The sequence below is a fragment of the Python bivittatus genome, unplaced genomic scaffold (assembly GCF_059951505.1).
Source record: "Python bivittatus isolate LINGU-HERP-01145 unplaced genomic scaffold, Pbiv_v1 ctg000250_np1212, whole genome shotgun sequence".
Taxonomy (NCBI): domain Eukaryota; kingdom Metazoa; phylum Chordata; class Lepidosauria; order Squamata; family Pythonidae; genus Python; species Python bivittatus.
This window is the reverse complement of record NW_028277057.1, coordinates 112,141-130,000: the sequence shown is the minus strand read 5'-3', so window position 1 is coordinate 130,000 and position 17,860 is coordinate 112,141. Positions and strand designations below refer to the sequence as shown.

The 17,860-nt window shown below is 39.7% G+C and overlaps 1 protein-coding gene across 8 annotated transcripts; it reads left to right on the top strand.

Moving 5' to 3' along the window:
- Window positions 1-2,746: 2,746 nt before the first annotated feature.
- Window positions 2,747-16,641, top strand: PIGV (phosphatidylinositol glycan anchor biosynthesis class V). 8 transcript variants are annotated; one of them, XM_007429295.4, is made up of 5 exons: window positions 2,747-2,855; window positions 5,081-5,299; window positions 9,509-9,669; window positions 12,089-13,261; window positions 15,490-16,638. In XM_007429295.4, the coding sequence occupies exons 3-5, from the start codon at window positions 9,583-9,585 to the stop codon at window positions 15,790-15,792; spliced, it is 1,563 nt and encodes a 520-aa protein (XP_007429357.2). In that variant the 5' UTR covers window positions 2,747-2,855; window positions 5,081-5,299; window positions 9,509-9,582; the 3' UTR covers window positions 15,793-16,638. The 8 variants fall into 8 exon arrangements, with proteins under 8 accessions (XP_007429357.2, XP_007429358.2, XP_087997028.1 ...); XM_007429296.4 differs by having other exon boundaries at window positions 2,752-2,851; XM_088140902.1 differs by having other exon boundaries at window positions 2,754-2,837.
- The last annotated feature ends 1,219 nt before the right edge of the window (window positions 16,642-17,860 follow it).

Here is a 17,860-nt window from a genome sequence, read left to right as displayed (position 1 = left end):
CCTGTTTTGACCATCAACTTGAGAAGCTATCATTGAAGAACAGGGTTAGTTATCAAATCAAGGTTTCCTGTCCTGGTTATTAGGTAGGATTTGGACTAAAACTTTAAATGTCCATGACCAGTGACCATGCTGGGTGGGCTGGGAGGAGTTAGAAAAATCGAGGGGGGGGCAGGTTAGGGAAGACTGCTTGCCTTGTTCACCTAGGAGCCAAGTAAGATGCCCTGGGAAACCCACAAGTAAGATTTAAGCAGACCAGGCCTTTCCCACTGATGATGGACCTGAAGAGGTACTGTTCACAGAGGTAGAGTTTTTGCTCTACAAATCTGCTTTTAAATCTGAAATGTCCACAGAGCTGTTATAACTTATTAACTATCACAGCTATGCAGTGCTTTGAATCTGATCTCCCAAAAATGCTTGGGAGCATGAAGGTAGCTTCCAAGTTACTTTCAGTTAGGCAACATAAGGAGGCTTGGACTTACCCAAGAAAGCTATTTTGTAGCATGAGTAGAACAAATTCTCCATCTCCTTCATCACTCTGCATAGGATCCAAGGTCAGTCAAGTTATTCTGGTGCATGAGACAACTCAAGTTTTTCCTCAGCAGTAAAAATACGATTCAGTAGTTAGCAGCTTATTCTCCTTTAATGAAGCACGCAATCAACTGCCTGAGGATTTGACATTCAAATGCTTATAACACTGCTCTAATAGGGTAGATTTTATTTCACCAATACATTGTGGCAGTTCAATGAGGCTTTCAGGATTTGTGGTGTAGGCCTTTATAGCAGAGAAGTTTCAGCTTGAAGTCAGAAGGCAGCGTGCCTCCAAATAGTTATACGGGAACAATGGCAGAAGTGATGTGCATTTTCATCTCTCCTGCTTGCAAGCTCCCAAGAGGATCTGGCACTGCTGTGAGAAACAAAATGCTGGGCCAAAATGAGCCTTGGCCTGATTCTATTCTTACAGAAATCTAGAAAGTCAGTGCTCCAATGGCTTATTTGTCAATTTGAATTCACATAGATTTGGGGGTGGGAGGAATAGCTGTGTTGCTGATCAAAAAGACAGCAATTTGCCATAGTCAGCAGTACTTAAAGCACTTCTGCTCAGCCTGAAGACTTCCAGATACACTGAACTTCATGCTCATAATTTCTTAGCCAGTTTGGCTGCTGTCATGCTAACAGAAAATTATGAGAATTGAAATTAAAAGCACCTGGAGGGCACCTGGATGGGGTTAGCTCCTGTTAGAGTGCTCTAAAACTGGATCCACACACTATGTGAAGCCACAGGGTTGTTGGCTGGTTTGGTTTTAGCATATTAGGGGAAACTTTCACATTATTTATAGATGAATATGATGTTGCTTATTCAACCAACTATGGTCAAAACAAACTGCCTTTGTTTTCTGTTTTCACTGTGTGAATCAACTTAAGTATATCATAGCTGGTTTTTTCCAAGAAAGATTTCTATGCAGATAAAACTTACTTAGAAGCATGGATTTGTTTCCCAATGCTATGTTTTATGCATGAACACGCTCAATGGTTCTCTCATACTCAAAGGAAAGTCAATTCAGCTTTCTTAGAAGTCTAATCTGAATGGGGGGGCAGTATTTTTATGAATATTACAATATGAATATGTATACCAGTCTCTTGGTATTCTTGACTCAGAGATGAAGACAGTCATCCAAAACAGTAGCAGGGAATGGAATTGCCAGACCCAAAGCACATTCCAAAATACTGAGAGGTAGTACTGTAGTCCTACTATGGTTAAAATGCTCCAAAAAATAGGGAATATTCTCACAGAGTTTAGCTGAGCTGCATTGTAGGGAGTGGTGGGAAGAAGCCTCTCTACTTTCCTCAGTATCACCTTTGTGAGTTCACAATAAAAGAACAACCGATGCTCTTGTCTTGTGGCAGTTTAAAGCAGGATTTAACCTTTAGGTGTTTTGCACCACAGATCCCATAAATTCTAGCTGACCTAGCAAATGGTCAGGAATTCTGGGAACTATAATAGAAACCCCTGAAAGTCAGGGTCCAATGCCTGTCACCTCCAGTGAATCGGTTGTGTCTAATACAAGGGCTAGGCACCACAAGTGGATTTTAGATTTTTTTGTTTGTTTGTTTGTTTGTTCACCCAAGGATCCCTTTCTGTACTGAATTTGCTTATGAAGAAAGCCAGGTGTGTCTCCTTCACAATCCCCGTACAGTATTTAAATCCGCGGAGAAAACCACCTGCCCGCGACAGCTTCACTCTGCCCTACAGCAGAAAGGCCTTTGCAAGGTTGGTCCTGACTCCCTTAACTAATATGGCGTCTCTTGCTTCACTTCCCCATGCGAGCCTATTCCTTGAACGGCGGTGGTGTTCCTTTCATAAACTCCCTCTTACCCGGCAAACAGCCTCAAAACGTTCCGCACTGTAACTTCCGGCAGGGCAAGCGAGCACGTAGGAAATGCACCATAGAGGTACCGTAGGTTAGACCGACTCTTTTCTTGCGTCCTTATTGGGGAGATTCACGGCTGATTAGGCTTCCAACGTCTTTATCAGTCTCCAAGCCATTGGCTTATAAAACCTCAAAAAGTCACCAGGAGTCGAGCTCACTAAAGGCGAACAATTTACTTCTGACACACGTTTTCATCTCTCTTCCTCTAGTTCTGAGAAAACGAAATTATACTTCAAAATTGTTCTAACCGGAAGTTTAAGATATGTCCCAGTACAGAACTCTATGATGAAACTCATCTAACCTCTCTCCCCCTCTTCCATCGATGATTGCGTTTTAACGCCGGAAGGGCGGCTGCCTTCCGTTACTGCGCAGGCGCCAAGAGCCCCGTGCCTTTCCGGAAACCCGGAAGTAGGAGGAAGAGGGTCTGTGAGTGTGTGAGGAGTGAGCTGGGTAGTTGAAGTCCAGCGTGAGGCGGGGGCACCGCCCTGCAGGGACGGGCAGTGGGGGACGGGACCGACTCTTACATTCCCCAGGACCGTCTGGTTGTAGAAGCACCTCTCTGCATGGGCCCCTCCTATTGGCTATGGTCTATCCTATGGGCTCCCTTCTTCTTAGCTGTCGATACAGCCTCACCCGCCCTTCCCTTTTCAGGTCTTCCCCCCCTCCTCACGTCGTCTCCCTCACGCGCCCTTGGTCCTCTCCCGCGTCTAGTCCAGTCTGGAGGAGTGGGGGGAGCTGCTACTGCTTTCCCACACTTTCCCGGGTTTGGCGCTGATGGAGTGGACGCCTTTGTCCACTTAGGACTGTGAGGGTTGGGCTCAGAGAAGGTCACCCAGAGAGCCTCGTGGCCCACCTGGTCTTAAATTCCTGCTCAGCGATTTAATTCAACGTGGTTAATTGGCTTTCTGAGTTTGCGTGACACTTTGATATGGTCTGGGTGCTCACCATATACTGGGCTAAAATATGGAGGTAGCTCTTTCAGTGTGTATTTTGAAAACAACAAATGAATGAGCTTAACAGTCTACCTTGGTTTAAGTTAGCTAATAGGTCTTGTTGGGTTAATGGAGATACATGGGACATACATACATGCATTTCTGAGCTATGTAGAGAAAAGGTGGAACTGAATAATTTCTATACGTGGGGAAAAGAGGGACGAATTTGGTAGGAGAGTGCATAATTTGCATACTGAAAATATCTGATGATAGAAAACACCCACTTTCTTAGGCCCTGGAGAATTACTGCTAGTAGGAAAAGATCATTGGTAAGATAGGTGGACAAACTGACTTAGTATAAAAACACTTTCCTGATATTCTTTAAATCTAAACCTTGCTTTATCTAGTTCTCCAAAGTCTCTAGATATTGGGGTTCCGGCTCATGGAATTAATTATAAGTTAGCATCTTCAGTGGCCATGCTGGGTCGAATGCTGGGAGAATTCAGCATATCTGGAGAACACGAGTTTGAGGAAAGTTATAACAAGGATTGGATCTGGAATCCAGTACATTTAAATCATATACTTCCTTAGGATCTGCTGACACTTCTTTTAGACTAGGAATGCTTAAAATGGAACATAGGAGCTTGTATATACAAACTGCTGTGGCATTTACACTACAAAGGCTGCTTAGGTCTTACCTGCTGAAATGAGCAACTAGGTTGTGGTTGCAATGCGGTAGGAGCTTGCTAGATATAAGCTCTTTGAAGTTAACGTGCTCACCTATGAGTGAACACTCCTAGAATCATCCCTTTTTAAAATTTGAATTGGCGTGAGCCACTTCTCACAGCTGATTCACTTTATGCAGTAGTGATAGTTTCCCACATGTATGCAAGTTGCTGCTCTGAAGTGTGAAAGGAAGACTAAAGGAAGACCACCTGATCAGTGGTCACATACTAGGGAGATATCACTTCTACTTCTCTTGTTCACGTTTCATGATACATATTTTAAAATCAAATATTGGCATAAATAGGTAGCTGTGTATGATGCAGTTTAGACTTTTTCTGGGGTGGCTTCTATAACTTCAGCTTTTTGTGAAGCTTTTAACGTAATATTCCCTTAGTAGCATTTTTTCACCTTTTGTTGAACAACTTTTGTTTGGCTGAATCTTAGTTTTTAAAAGGTCTGTTGCATCATTGCATGTTGCCTAGAGTTGCTGCCGTGATTTAGGCAGCTTGTAAATTGAATAAATAATAAATAATGTGCTTTGCTGGCATGTTAATCCAGAACAAGATATTCCATTTTTTAAAAAAATATATTTTTCACAGAAAAACAATTGTCTTGCTTTTGTTGATCCGTGGCAGTTTTTTAACATGTTGAATACTTATTAATGCCAATATTGTCTCAGAGTACAAAAGTGCCATAGTTTCTATTCAGATCTTACAATCTTTGTTTTGATAATAAACAGGGCTGGATTAGAAATGAATAGCCTTTACTCCTTATATTGTGTGCTGTCCTAAGTGTAAACCCAGCATCATAGTTTGTATTACAGGCTTAGATAATATGAAGTCAAGCATTACATATGATCTGAATTGCTTAGTATGTCAAGAAGTGAGTCAGAATCAGTCTAATCCCATATACTCTTTTAAAATGTATTTTTGAGCATTCTTGGTTCAAACCAGAACTTTCTGAAAATACCAAATTTATGTTCATGTTTTTCAGAGCGTATCCCAGAAACAAAAATGTGGTGGTGCCATCAAGTTTTTTACCTTTCCTAAATGAATTATCTTCATCCTTACTGATGAAAAAGCAGCTAATATAAAATTGAAGTTATTTGCTGAAGAATTGCTTTTTGTAGAAGGATTGCAGAGTGGGCGAACTGCAGTACATATTGGCTGTTCCATGTTTGAGGAGCAACTTGGGGAAAAAAGGCACAGTAAGGTATGAGCAGAAGGTCAAGACAGAACTGAGGATGTCTGAACTTTTGTAGATGGAGGAAATGAGAAAATGGATGTCAGAGGAACATATAGACCAGTCTTAAAGTTTAAACATCTTAAAGTTATCAAGGTTGAGAAACACTGTGTTCACATATTATAATGAGCCAAAAATCTTGGTTTATGATGCACTACACACTACAGTATTTGGCTTACTACTACCATTTTCTGTTTACAGAATCTGGAATTTAAACTTGAAATCAGCCTTGCTTGGAATTTACAGTTTCTGTAAACAAAAAACACCAGCTGTGCCACATTTGGATGATGTGTTAAGCTTAAGTCTTGAATAAAGACTCTGTATGATGAGGGGTAAAATGATGGTAAATGGTAAAGCCATGGAAGCAGCTTAAGTATTTGGAGGCTGGGACTGTTATTCTTCTGTCAGTTTTGGAGGTATTTTTGTTTCTGTTTATTAAAAAAATCCCTTCTCACCCTTATGGGTGGTATGTGTCTTCCTCACTCTTGGGTCCTCTACCAGAGGCCTGAGAGTTTGAGGGTTCTGTGCAGGATCTTAGCTGTTTCTAGCATAGTACTCTTCTGGACAGAGAGCTCTGATGTTGTCTCTGGGATCTGTTGGAGCCACTCTCTCAGCTTAGGAATTACAGCCCCAAGTGTTCCTGCCACCACTGGGACCACTTCGGCTTTTACTTTCCACATCCTCTCTAGTTCCTCCTTCAGGCCCTGGTACTTCTCCAGCTTCTCATACTCCTTCTTCCTGATGTTGCTGTCACTTGGCACTGCTACATCTATCACCACCGCTTTCTTCTGGTCCTTGTCTGCTACCACGATGTCTGGTTGATTGGCCAGTACCTGCCTATCCATCTGGATCTGGAAGTCCCACAGGATCTTAGCCCTGTTATTCTCCATGACCTTCTGTGGAATCTCCCATCTGGACTTGGCAAGGTCTAGCCCATACGCTGTGCAGATGTTCCTGTACACAATGCCAGCTACTCAGTTGTGTCGTTCAGTATATGCTGTTCCTGTCTCCATTTTACACCCACCACTAAGTGGTTGGACTGCCTCTGAGGCTTCTTTGCACAGTCTACACCTTGGGTTCTGTCTAGTGTAGACCCCTGCTTCTATGGATCTGGGGCTTAGTGCCTGTTGTTGTGCTGTCTTTTAGTCTAGCCCTTTCCAGCCACTCGTAGGATTCCAAATGTGTGTGTGTGTGTGTGAGAGAGAGAGAGAGAGAGAGAGAGAGAGAGATCTTAATGTCTGTGTGGGTGTGGTCCTCAGGTTCAGTTTTCATACATAAACTTGTCTTGTGTTTTCACATTTCTGTAAATGAATGCAGAATTTGTGATTTGGAAATGAAGTGTATGAACTTTACACTGTACAATATTGGGCACTATTTTAGGAAGCTCTGCCTTGGCTTGTTGGAAAGCTTCTGCTTTAGTTTTAACAGAATTAGTTAGGCCTTTATTCTCATAATACAAATCATCTCCTTTAAAAAACAAAAGGTATGTATGTGTGCATGTATATGGGAGGTTAGAGCAGGAAGAAGTCTCCATATGGTGGAAAATAAGCTGATTTGCTTGTGTTGATCTGCTGCTTGATCCAGCTAGATTTGTTGTGTTTAACGTGGGTAACCCAAATCACCAGTCTCTTTTATGTGTTTGTTTAAAGTAAGCCTCTTTGATCATGTTGTTATGAATTTAAAGTATTCCTCATTCTGACAGTAGTTTCTTTCCTTGGGTTGGTTTTGGATAATGGATTAGAAAACATTTTTGTATCAACCTAACATTGGAGTTTTGAGGCTTTATGTGCAAGTGGAGCTTAACATTGTGTGGCCATGAATTCATTGCCACTCTGAATTCATATGCTGTTCCTATCTGTCTTATATTACATCCCATAAGTATGTAATCTATGACCACAGTGTTACTGATACTTTAGGTTATGGTTGCAGTGTGTACTTCAGGAAAGCCATTTCCAGTATCAGTTTCTTACCAGAAAATGGAAATAACTGAGTTTCAAGGGTGTGAAGCACATTGTCAATTAAAAGTGTCATATAGTTGCAGAAAAGATCCATTGGAAGCCCTGCTGAGAAATAGGGTTTTAAAAAAACTTTCATAAAGTAAAAGATATACAGTACATTAACAGAACACTTCAAAGATAAGGTAATACTGAGAATGATGCAAGCAGAGCAGTTCTTGAGCTTAATGATATTGGAATGTTCACTGATTGCTAATCAGTTAAGCCAACAAAGGCCCCTTCTCAAAATGCATTCCAAGTTTTGGCCTGCAAGATCATTGATGTTGGCTAGGTTTATACATTGTGATAACTCATAATGAGGTTTGTTTGGTTTTGGTTTAGTCAGGGTATTGCATAAATTTAGCTATTGTAGTTTGTAATCCATGTTTATGGTTAAGTGTGATGTGAGAACCCAAACAGTTGTAGCTCATTCAACCAACTTTGATTACGTTTAGCCAACAGCCTTGTTGCTGCTGACAGATTAAAATGTACAGGAATGAAAACCTTTTTTCACAAGTTCTGAGGAAGAGAACAGTATTTGCTTAAATAATATAAGAAAACAGTTGCAGACCTTAAAAACTGAATGCAAGAATATGGAGAATTGGAGTCACACTGTTGTATGTGATTTTTCTGAGCTTTCTAAATCTTGATTTAGATACATCTGCCAGAAATTAAGTTACTGACTTAATTAAGGCTGATTTCTGAATAGATGATAGATAATTATATCATAAGCAAAGAAAACCTCATGAAAAGTTTGAATTTTTAAAGCTAGCAATGTGGTTTGGTTTTATTCACTCCTATTACTTGTTTTAAATATTTTAATCTTGATTTTCAATATTTTCATCCTCATAGATAACAGAATAATATAAAAGTTTCGAATGCCTTAATGGAAAAGCTTCCCTTGTAGCCACCAAATTCATCCTAAATGCAGGAGAGCTATTCATCTATTGAACTTTTCAAGAATATGTTTTAATGTAATTTTCTACTTTTCTGCCCTTTTGGGCACATAAAGCATTCACAGTAAAGGTAACCCTGACTCCATGCAGACTCAGTGGCATAAACCAATTATTAAAAAAAACAAAAACAAATCTGCCTGGTGAAAGGCAATCTTTACAAAATTTCAACAGTGGTTCATAGCTTTTAGGAAAAGGAACTGGCCTCCCCAAAGTACCAAGATTAAACTGTCTGATAGTTCTGCTTTTGTTCTTTTGCTTCAACAACCAAAAATTTCAGTAGAAATATTTCCATTTAAACAGTTGTGGTCGAATTGGAAAATAGCTTCAATCTACTTTCTTTGTGCAGGCTGTGTTTTTGAAAAAGATGGGAACAGGAAAGTGAAAGTGGCTAGATATATAGGGCCAAGAAGTTACATTTTTTTCACTTTTTCTAAGTAAAAAAAAAAAGCACAGGAAGAAGGAATTGTTCAAAGCCTAACAGTAGAAGTTTACCAAGCATTGATATGAGTTATTTTTAATGGAAAATACTTTCCCCCTCTTTTCCTGATCTATACAGGAATACTGTATATACATGAGAGGTGTCCAAATAATTTTACATAGCTGAATTGTATGTGTGCATTGCTAGGGATTTTATCCAGGAAGTTTGTGCTATAGCATACTTACACCTTGATTGTCACAACAGTATATCGAACACAGTGAGTGTCTGCTTCCCTCTGGTGGTAGCCAGTCTAAAGTGCAGGAATTTAAAACCCTTTAATATTTCCATTTTAAAGGATTTTTTTTCCACTTAGAAATTCACCAGGTCTTGATGATAAGAGAGGTTTATTCTTAAAATCAGTAGAGTGGCTAGAAACAAGGAACATGTTAGCAAGACTTAGCTTTGCATAAGGTTTTCTTTCATTTTTCTTTTAAACCAAAGATTATATTTCAAGAAATGTTTGGTTGCACCTATGGTACAAAAGTGAGCTTTCTTAATACTTTGTAAATGAGTTTTTATGCAGTTCTCTGAAGAAACAAACCAAACATAGCTCTAGATCAGTTTTCTCAAATAAAAACACAAAAGGACTAGCCTAAGGGCTGCAACCCTGAAGTCCTGCCTCACACAAAGATAAAACTCTCCAACACAGCCAAAATGAAATACCAAACACAAATTCCCAACAGCCAAATCTGTAAACATGGCAGGAACAAGCTACAGCTTTTGTATCATTGAATTTATTTTCTGGTTTCAGGTTCTCAACATTTCTTTCTGAGATTTCCTACATGGACCTTTGCAGTGATCCAACGGGTGGACTTCAAGGCCAGGATGCTGCTAAGGAATTGTAGTGATACCCGTTGCAGAGAGGTGGTTTGCTTTGCAGTAGTTTGCAGAATTATTACACTTCTGCTTCAGGCAAGTCCCCAAATAATTAATAGAAATTAATTATTATAATATAATTACATAATCAGTAATAATATTATTGTAATATTATCTGTCCATCCACAGATAAGGATGTTCTTTAGACTCAGCTTAAAAACTGAGAAAAGAATCTGCGTGTTATAAATTAAGAGGGGCCATAACTAAAGTATTGTACTCCTAAAGTTTCCTAAAATTCCACATTGGACAATCCAGGAAGAGCCATCCTATTAAAAGCTAGTATGGTGTAGTAATTAATGAGTTGGACTAGGAGACCAGGTTCAATTCTATTCTCAGCTGCAGAAGCTCATCTAGTGACTTCAGCCCTCTTTCTCTCATGGGGAAAATTTTGAGGTGGGATATAACTCTAACAAAGGCATAATTATAAAAATCTGCCCACATGCTGCTCCTGCTTCATGAATTCATCTATTTCTAAAAGTCACCAAAGCCAGCAGCCATTACAGCATCATGTTGCAGTGAGTTCCATAATTCACTCATGCACAGGCAAGAAATGTTTCCCTTTGTCCACTTCAGATCTGCTACTCCCAATTTCACCGTTAGACACTGAGTCTTTGTATTCACTAGGCAGGGTAACAAGGCATGCAGAAATGCTCTTGCTGAGCGACTGCCAGCCAGTCGAGATAACCCACATTTCTATAATAACACCATTTTTGAGCAAATCTTGCTGTAAACTGGCCCAGAACTGTATCACTTGATATTTATTTGGAAGCCTGCCCCATGATATTCACTTCTAACGCAGCTGATTCAAGAGAGTTGGCCTCAAGGTAGCAGCTGTTAGAGCCATTTTAAAGGCCAGCCCAAGAAAATTGTAGGGCTTGTGCAACTTCTAATATTGGGAGCTATGTGAAGCACCAATTACTAATGTCGACAGACAGATAGTGGGATTAAGACTGGATTATGGATGGAGAAGTTGCTGGTTCAGATATCACCTCTTCTGAACACCTAAGGGTGGCCTTAGGTAGGTGACAATCCCAGCCTCAAGGACACAACTACAGAACATGGAAAATAATGGTAGCTTGTAAGGAATGCAAGGTGATGTATGTCTGTCCATTTGCTCTTTTTATCTAAGTTTTATTCATCACGTAGATGAGTGTTTCTCAACCTTAGCAATGTTAAGATGTCTGGACTTCAGTTTCCAGAATTTCCCAGCCATCATGCTGGCTGGAGAATTCTGGGAGTTGAAGGCCAGACATCTTAAAGATGCCAAGGTTGAGAAACACTAGTGTAGATCACAGCCCCTCCGAGAGCAGAACAGGAGAGAAGGAGGACAGTAAGGAGTGGTATTACTGGTGAACAAAGAACAAGTTCTGCTATCAATGACTTTACCCAGGCTGTCCTCCTCCTCTGTTTTTCCCCACCAGTAACAGCCAGAAATGCCCCAGAATATAGCTTTTCCATTGTAATTGATCCACATTTTAAACATAACATTTACAGTTATTTTCCAACAGCAGGGAAAGGTAGGGCAGTTTCCAACTGGTTGAATCACGACAAGAATGGTTGAATGTGTGTAATCCAGCTCATTCTGCCTTTGAATTTTTCCTGGAAATATGACTGTCAGGAAACCATCTGGAAGCCATTTTCAGTACTAGTGCTGATCTGTCATATAGCCAAGAAGAACAACTGCTGAAAGTGCCACAGTGTGCTTATGGAGGAGGGCAGAGTTGGCTGGGTGCTGTCTCCTGCAGTAGATTACAAAAATTATAACTTGCTTTTATGTAATGGGTTTTTTTTTTTTATTGCTCACCTTATAAGAAGACATGCGAGAAACTAACTGTGGACCAACCCCTGCCTCCTGCAAGCTGCCCCTATCAAGTGTCCTGATAACAAGCTTGTCATGTGCTCTACCTGAGAATAAGGCATATTGATGTCTGATTTGTACCTGGATGATGTTTGATGGCTATGACTCAAGGGATTAGTTGTGCATAAACCTAGCAGTTGATTTCACAATAAATTTTCCTTACCATGAAAAGTAGGATTTACTACTTATGGTACAAGTACTTATGCTGGAGTGTGAATATTAACACATTCAACTGAAAATTGTCAACTGATGAGCAAGCACATGTAAGCAGTCTATTTTTTCATAAGATATTATCAAGCCAGTTTTAACAGTGTATCCATCAATATACAATAGAAATAAGACTTTGTTTGCGTACCTTCCTTCTTTCAATCAAGTAGAGTCTGGACACAAGGAGATCTAATATATGAAAGTGTAAAATGGCAGCATAACAGTGCTTTTCCAGTATGTGCAATATACATCTCTGTTTATTCCTTTTTATGTCGAACATCTCTGAACTTAAACGGTTTGAAAAGAATATAGGACAGAACTGTGGAATAAGAGAGATCGTTCCATGGCTTCTTTGCTTAGTTGCCATTTTCTGCTCTTTTTTCCCCCCAGGCCCTTTTCAATCTCCTGATTCCCGATCATGCTGCAGATGCCTTCTCTCCTCCCCGCTTGTGTGACCCTGGGTTCTGTGACTGGCTTTTGGAATGGTTCCTGGGAGGCCTTTCCCGTTGGGACGCAGAGCACTTCTTGTTCATAGCCGAACATGGCTACGTGTATGAGCACAACTGTGCCTTCTTCCCCCTCTTTCCCCTGAGCCTAAAAGTGGCAGCAGACGTTGTTCTCTGGCCTTTCCAAGGCTTTCTGTGCCCCCGGAGCCGTCTGCTCCTTTCTGCGGTTCTGCTCAATGCTCTTTTCTCTGCCTTGGCATCTTGGTCTCTCTATGAGCTCAGCTGTGTGGTCCTGCAGTGCCGAAGGAGGGCTTTTCTGTCAGCCATCCTCTTCTGCCTCACTCCAGCTAATATCTTTATGGCAGCTGCTTATTCAGAAAGTATGTTTGCCTTCCTGGTTTTTAGTGCCTTGGGGTGGCTAGAGAAAGGGCGTTGTTGGATTAGCCTCCTTCTCTTTTCATTAGCCACCGGGGTACGTTCCAATGGGCTAATCAATGCAGGATTTCTCATTTATTCTCAGACAAAACTCTTTGCTTTCAAGTTTCAGGCAAGGACAAGAAGTGGAGTAAAGCCGTTGCAGAACATAGGCCAATTTCTAAAACTGTCTGCTTCTTTGGTGCTGATGTCTGCCTCTGTGTTCCTACCTTTTGCTTTGTTTCAGTACTATGCCTACCATAAGTTCTGCAATCCCAATGTTAGCCTTGGATATGCTATACCAAGGCCGCTGTTGCAGTTGGCTGAATTCAAGGGGTATCGTGTAGCAGCTGCAGATGGTGGGAAGCCACCATGGTGCTCCTGGAACTTTCCTGTGCTCTACAGCTATATACAAGATACCTACTGGAATGTTGGCTTCCTCCGATACTTTGAGCTCAAACAGATCCCAAACTTTCTACTAGCCTTCCCTGCTATTTTGTTGGGCTCTTGGGCAGTCTGGTTGTATATCACGGCCAATCCCTGGCACTGTCTAACACTTGGTCTGGTGAGAAGGAAGAGTGCAGGCACACAAGAACATGACTCGCACAAGCCAGCCGAGGGTTTTTACTCTCCTGGTGTATTTGTCTACATGGTCCATGCAGCAACTCTGTTGGTGTTTGGGACCTTTTTCATGCATGTACAGGTGAGTCTTGCAAAATCTTTAATACTTATCAAGTAGTGGGTAATGGTATAACTCCTGAGCAGATATATTTATTTCTACCATGATGTTGTCAGCTCTGACGCTTAATGGCACATGTATTTTTTAGCAGCAAATGAATTCAAGAAGCTATAGCCAATTTCAGCTTTCTGACCAACTGTAGGTTATGTTAGATACTTATTTCATACACATTTTAAGGATTTTATGTATATATGTGAAAACAGAATGTGTAGAATAGGAGGACTTCTGGCATTATCCTGAGATATAGGACATTCAGAGCATCTCTCACAGAAGGGGAAAATGACAGATTCAGTGAGAACGATTCACTGCATGACAGTTGATCAATCACTTTTGATCTTCAATATGCAGCTAGTGTTCCTGCTTACAGTCAGTCAGGACCAATGAAGTCTGCATGATGCATACCACTGAGTTTGCATGATGGAGTGACAAGTTCCTAGAAGGAGCCATGTTAATCTGTTTTGACAAAAAACAACCGATCCATACCATGTTAAATAGTCTAATTTATTGTGGTTTAAACATTTGTTGACCGGAATCCACTTGAGTTTATGCATCTGAGGAAACTGGTTATTTTACTAAAGCTTCTCCCATAATAAATGCATCAGTCTGTTAAGTGTGCTACCTAGCTTCTTGTTTATATGTACAGTTGTCTATTGTAGAACATATCCTATGATCCATTGCAATGTGCAGCTCTAACTCAATTTGGAAAGGGCTATCTGAAGGCAGAAAGTTGGATAGTAGCTCTCCTGGGAGTGGATTTAAGTGATAGACCAATTTTATAAGTAAATAATAGGTAATTTCTGGCTTGTCTGTTACGGTTTTCAGTAATAAGTGACTTCTTAATCATCAGATATTACTCTGCACACTTGTGTTTGGGATAAAACCATCTTCATATTTAATATGTTTATCTTTCTGCTGATACCCCCACGTTATCTGTATGTTTCTCCTTACAGCAGTTACTTTCTTTATTTTCAGAATAACTCAACAAGGCAAATTTTAGCCCATTTTACATGTTTATTGTTGTTTAATTAAGTAGTGTTGGTACATATCAAAGATGAGCAATGTTTTTAGGCTAAGAGTTACAGCCTTGAGGTGACATGCCGAAGTCACATTCCAAAAAGTAGGCAGGGCCTTTTGGCCCCTTCATCACATGATTCTGGCTATATATTTGAACAGTATAATGTACTCAATAGTGTATGGTTGAATATGTTTAGGAGTCTAAAGTTTGCCCCATTGGACCATAATAGTTTTCAGTTGCTCTAATAAGAACTCTTCCTAGTGCTCTTTTGAACCGTTCAAATAACTTTATGTGGATATTTTCAGTAATTCTCAACTCCAGTTTCTCACGGTAGGCTAATATAGGAGATTGGGATGTTGACTTGGAGAATTAATAGCTCAAATCCACCTGATTGAAACAGTTCTAAGCACTGTGAGTAGGGTTAGAAATTGTGGCTAAAATTGGCAAGGCAGTTGGAACAACGGATAAGCACACAGAAATTGTTAAATATAATAGAAATCTTACTACAGCAAAACCTGCCAGCAAATTTTGCCTTTATGTCCGTCTGCTTTATGTTTTTTTATCTTGTTTATTAAATTTATATGCCACCCATCTCCCCCAGAGGGCGACTCTGGGTGGCTCACAATGAAAATCCAAAACAGTAAAAACAATGAAAATATAAATATCCGTATTAAAATTAGCTAATAACAATGCTATATAAAAAGACTATATACAATTCAAGATGATGGTGGGGAGCAGTATCGATTATCCCACCAGCCAATTCCAACAATGCAACCCCCCATCAGGCCCCCAGGCCATCTGGCATAGCCATGGTTTCACACTTCTCCGGAGGGCCAGGAGAGTGGGGACGACCCGCACCTCAGGTGGTAAACCGTTCCACAGGGCGGGGACCGTGGCAGAAGAGGCCCTCTTCCTAGACCCTGCCAGCCAAAGTACCTTGACTGGTGGGGTCCGCAACATGCCCCTTCTGCTGGACTGAGTGGGGTGGGCTGATATAGCAGGGGTGAGACATTATTAAATATTTTTTATTAAATGTTATTTTATTTTAATATTATTTTATTAAACATTATTAAACATTTGGTAGCTAAAATGAGGGTGCATGTCACAGAATTATTTTGAAAGGACTTAAGCATATGGATATGGATGTAAATCTCTTCCTTTATGTTTCTTTTAATAGGTTCTTACCAGATTTCTGGGTTCTTCTTCTCCAGTCCTTTATTGGTTCTCTGCTCATCTGCTTTATGACAGTGAACCTTTGCTACAGGATGGAGGCTCACCATCCAAACATGGAGAACCTCTTTCAGAGAAGCCTTCATTTCATAATTTCCTTCCTAACTTCAGTAGAAATGAAAACTCTGTGCTGGAGCTTCTGAGCAAGTGGAAGCAGAGCAGGATTCTCACAAAATGTATTTTGGGATATGTACTTTCCTACTGGCTGCTGGGGTTGGTCCTTCACTGTAATTTCTTTCCTTGGACGTAACCAGTTTAAATCTTATTTTAAAATTTTATTGAAGATTATATTAATACAAATAAAACTAATACAATCTACATAATACAAATGTATATATATGTGTATATATATGTGTATATATATGTGTGTGTGTGTGTGTGTGTGTGTATATATCTATATCTATATATACGTTTTTTTTTAAAAAAAAAGTGCAGAAAGACGAAAAAAAGAAAAAGAAGAAACCTCCCCCTCCATCTCCAGCAAGCATAATTAACATTAATAACTTATCACTGCCTCTTAAAATAAAACCAACCATCTCTTCATCCCATATCCTCACCCCATTCTCTATACACCAATCTTTAAGAACCTCATCTCTCCATCTTAATCTGCAAAAGTCTGTTAAGGGTTATCAGAAATAACACTTATTACAAACTATATCTACTAAACCCAATTTGAATCCTTCCTTTTATATCTCACTTTCTATTTAAACATGTCCCCCCAATTTCCTCTCTTCAAATAAGCAAAATCTTTAAAACATCGTCATACAGTCCTAAAAATCCATTAGACATTACCAAAAATAGCATTTTTGCTGATTTTGCCCATTTATATTAACCTTGATCAAATAAATTGATTCTGTATACTTTCTTCTTTCTCCCCACAATTTTTAATTCCATCAAACAAAGTCTTAACGTCTGCCTTCTCATACTCTATCTCTTCTCTCAGAATCGTTGGCATCTTTATCAAGCCCCTTTTGTAATTCCAATAAAAGGTTATCCATGTCACTGTTCATAGTCTCGCTATCTCTTCTCACAAAGTCTTTAACAGCTTCAGCATGGTCTTTTTGTAAATCCGATGTAGAGAAGTTTTCCACATCACTCTTATGGTATATTTGTGTATTTTTTGTGATTATTAAATCATTGTCCAGTTTAATTTGTAAATCCATTATTTCCTTCTTTTTCTTATCAGTTATCATTTTTAAATCTACATTCAAATCAATCTCAGTTTTATTTGAGAGAATTTGTTCCTCTTTGATTACATCTTCCAGTTCTAAAAGAGAGAACTTTATGTCTTTGGCCATTCATCGTAAATCTCCCTTAAAATGGCTATTGATACATTTATTTCCTTCTAGTGCCCTCTAGTGTCCACCCTTCAAAGTCATCAGTTGTTTCCAAGTATAAATATAGACATTTCCCATGGAAAGGATTCTTTTAATTAATTTCAAAGTCCTCCTTTAATTCAAGTCTATCTGAAACCTGGGAAACATCTGAATTCAGATCTTGGCATTGTAACAGAAATTCCTAGTGAATATACACATTGGAGACAATATCACCTGTTTACAAGCCCATTTTAATTAGCCCAAAGAGGGATTTCATTGTCCCCAGCCTTGATAATCTAAGAGCAGCATTAACAATCTAAGAACAAGCAATTATCTAAGAACAAGCGTAATATAGCAGGCTTTCAAGTGGCACAGTTGGCAGATAGTTTGGACTTTGTCATTCTTAATGGCACTGCCAGAGGAGATTTCACTGGGCTTTCTGGAACTCCAGTGGGATCACTGTGATAAATTATATCCTGGTTTCACATATCTTTGTTCACTTCATGACTCACCTTTGTGTTGGAGATCATCTTAATAGCAATAACTTCCCTTTAATTTGTTTTCTTAATCCTAAATACTAAATTATTAGAAAAAGCCCATTGTCCTCTCAGCCCCACAAAAAAGGGCATGTTGAAAATAAATAGTCCTCCACAGTAGCAAAAGACCTGCTGGATCTCTTGAATTCAGATTCCCTCCTTCAACTTTGCTTTCACATTTACTGGGCTGACTCCCCCAAGTAGGTATTAACATATTATCAATCCATTATCCTTTTTCTTTAGGGTTCTCTGTCAAGATATGCACAGACTGCCATAATATCACTCATATTAGATTGAAATCCTGTTTCAATGCCAATTGTGTCAAAGCAAGAAAGGCCCTGCTCATGGAATTTAATGTCTTTCATGTTAATTCCCCTGACACTTTTCATACTCTTTTAGAGCAGAAGAGTTAAAGCCCTCTAAAATTAAAACAAAGGAAAGCTTGAGTGAGGAGTGGGGGAGTTTA

What these genes read in the sequence shown, in the direction of transcription:
- PIGV (XM_088140903.1), top strand. Translation starts at nt 9,583, where the DNA reads ATGCTGCTAAGGAATTGTAGTGATACCCGTTGCAGAGAGGTGGTTTGC. An exon ending in TTATTACACTTCTGCTTCAG is followed by an intron (nt 9,670 to 12,088) that starts GCAAGTCCCCAA and finishes TTTTCCCCCCAG; the next exon opens with GCCCTTTTCAATCTCCTGAT. An exon ending in CCTTTTTCATGCATGTACAG is followed by an intron (nt 13,262 to 15,489) that starts GTGAGTCTTGCA and finishes TTCTTTTAATAG; the next exon opens with GTTCTTACCAGATTTCTGGG.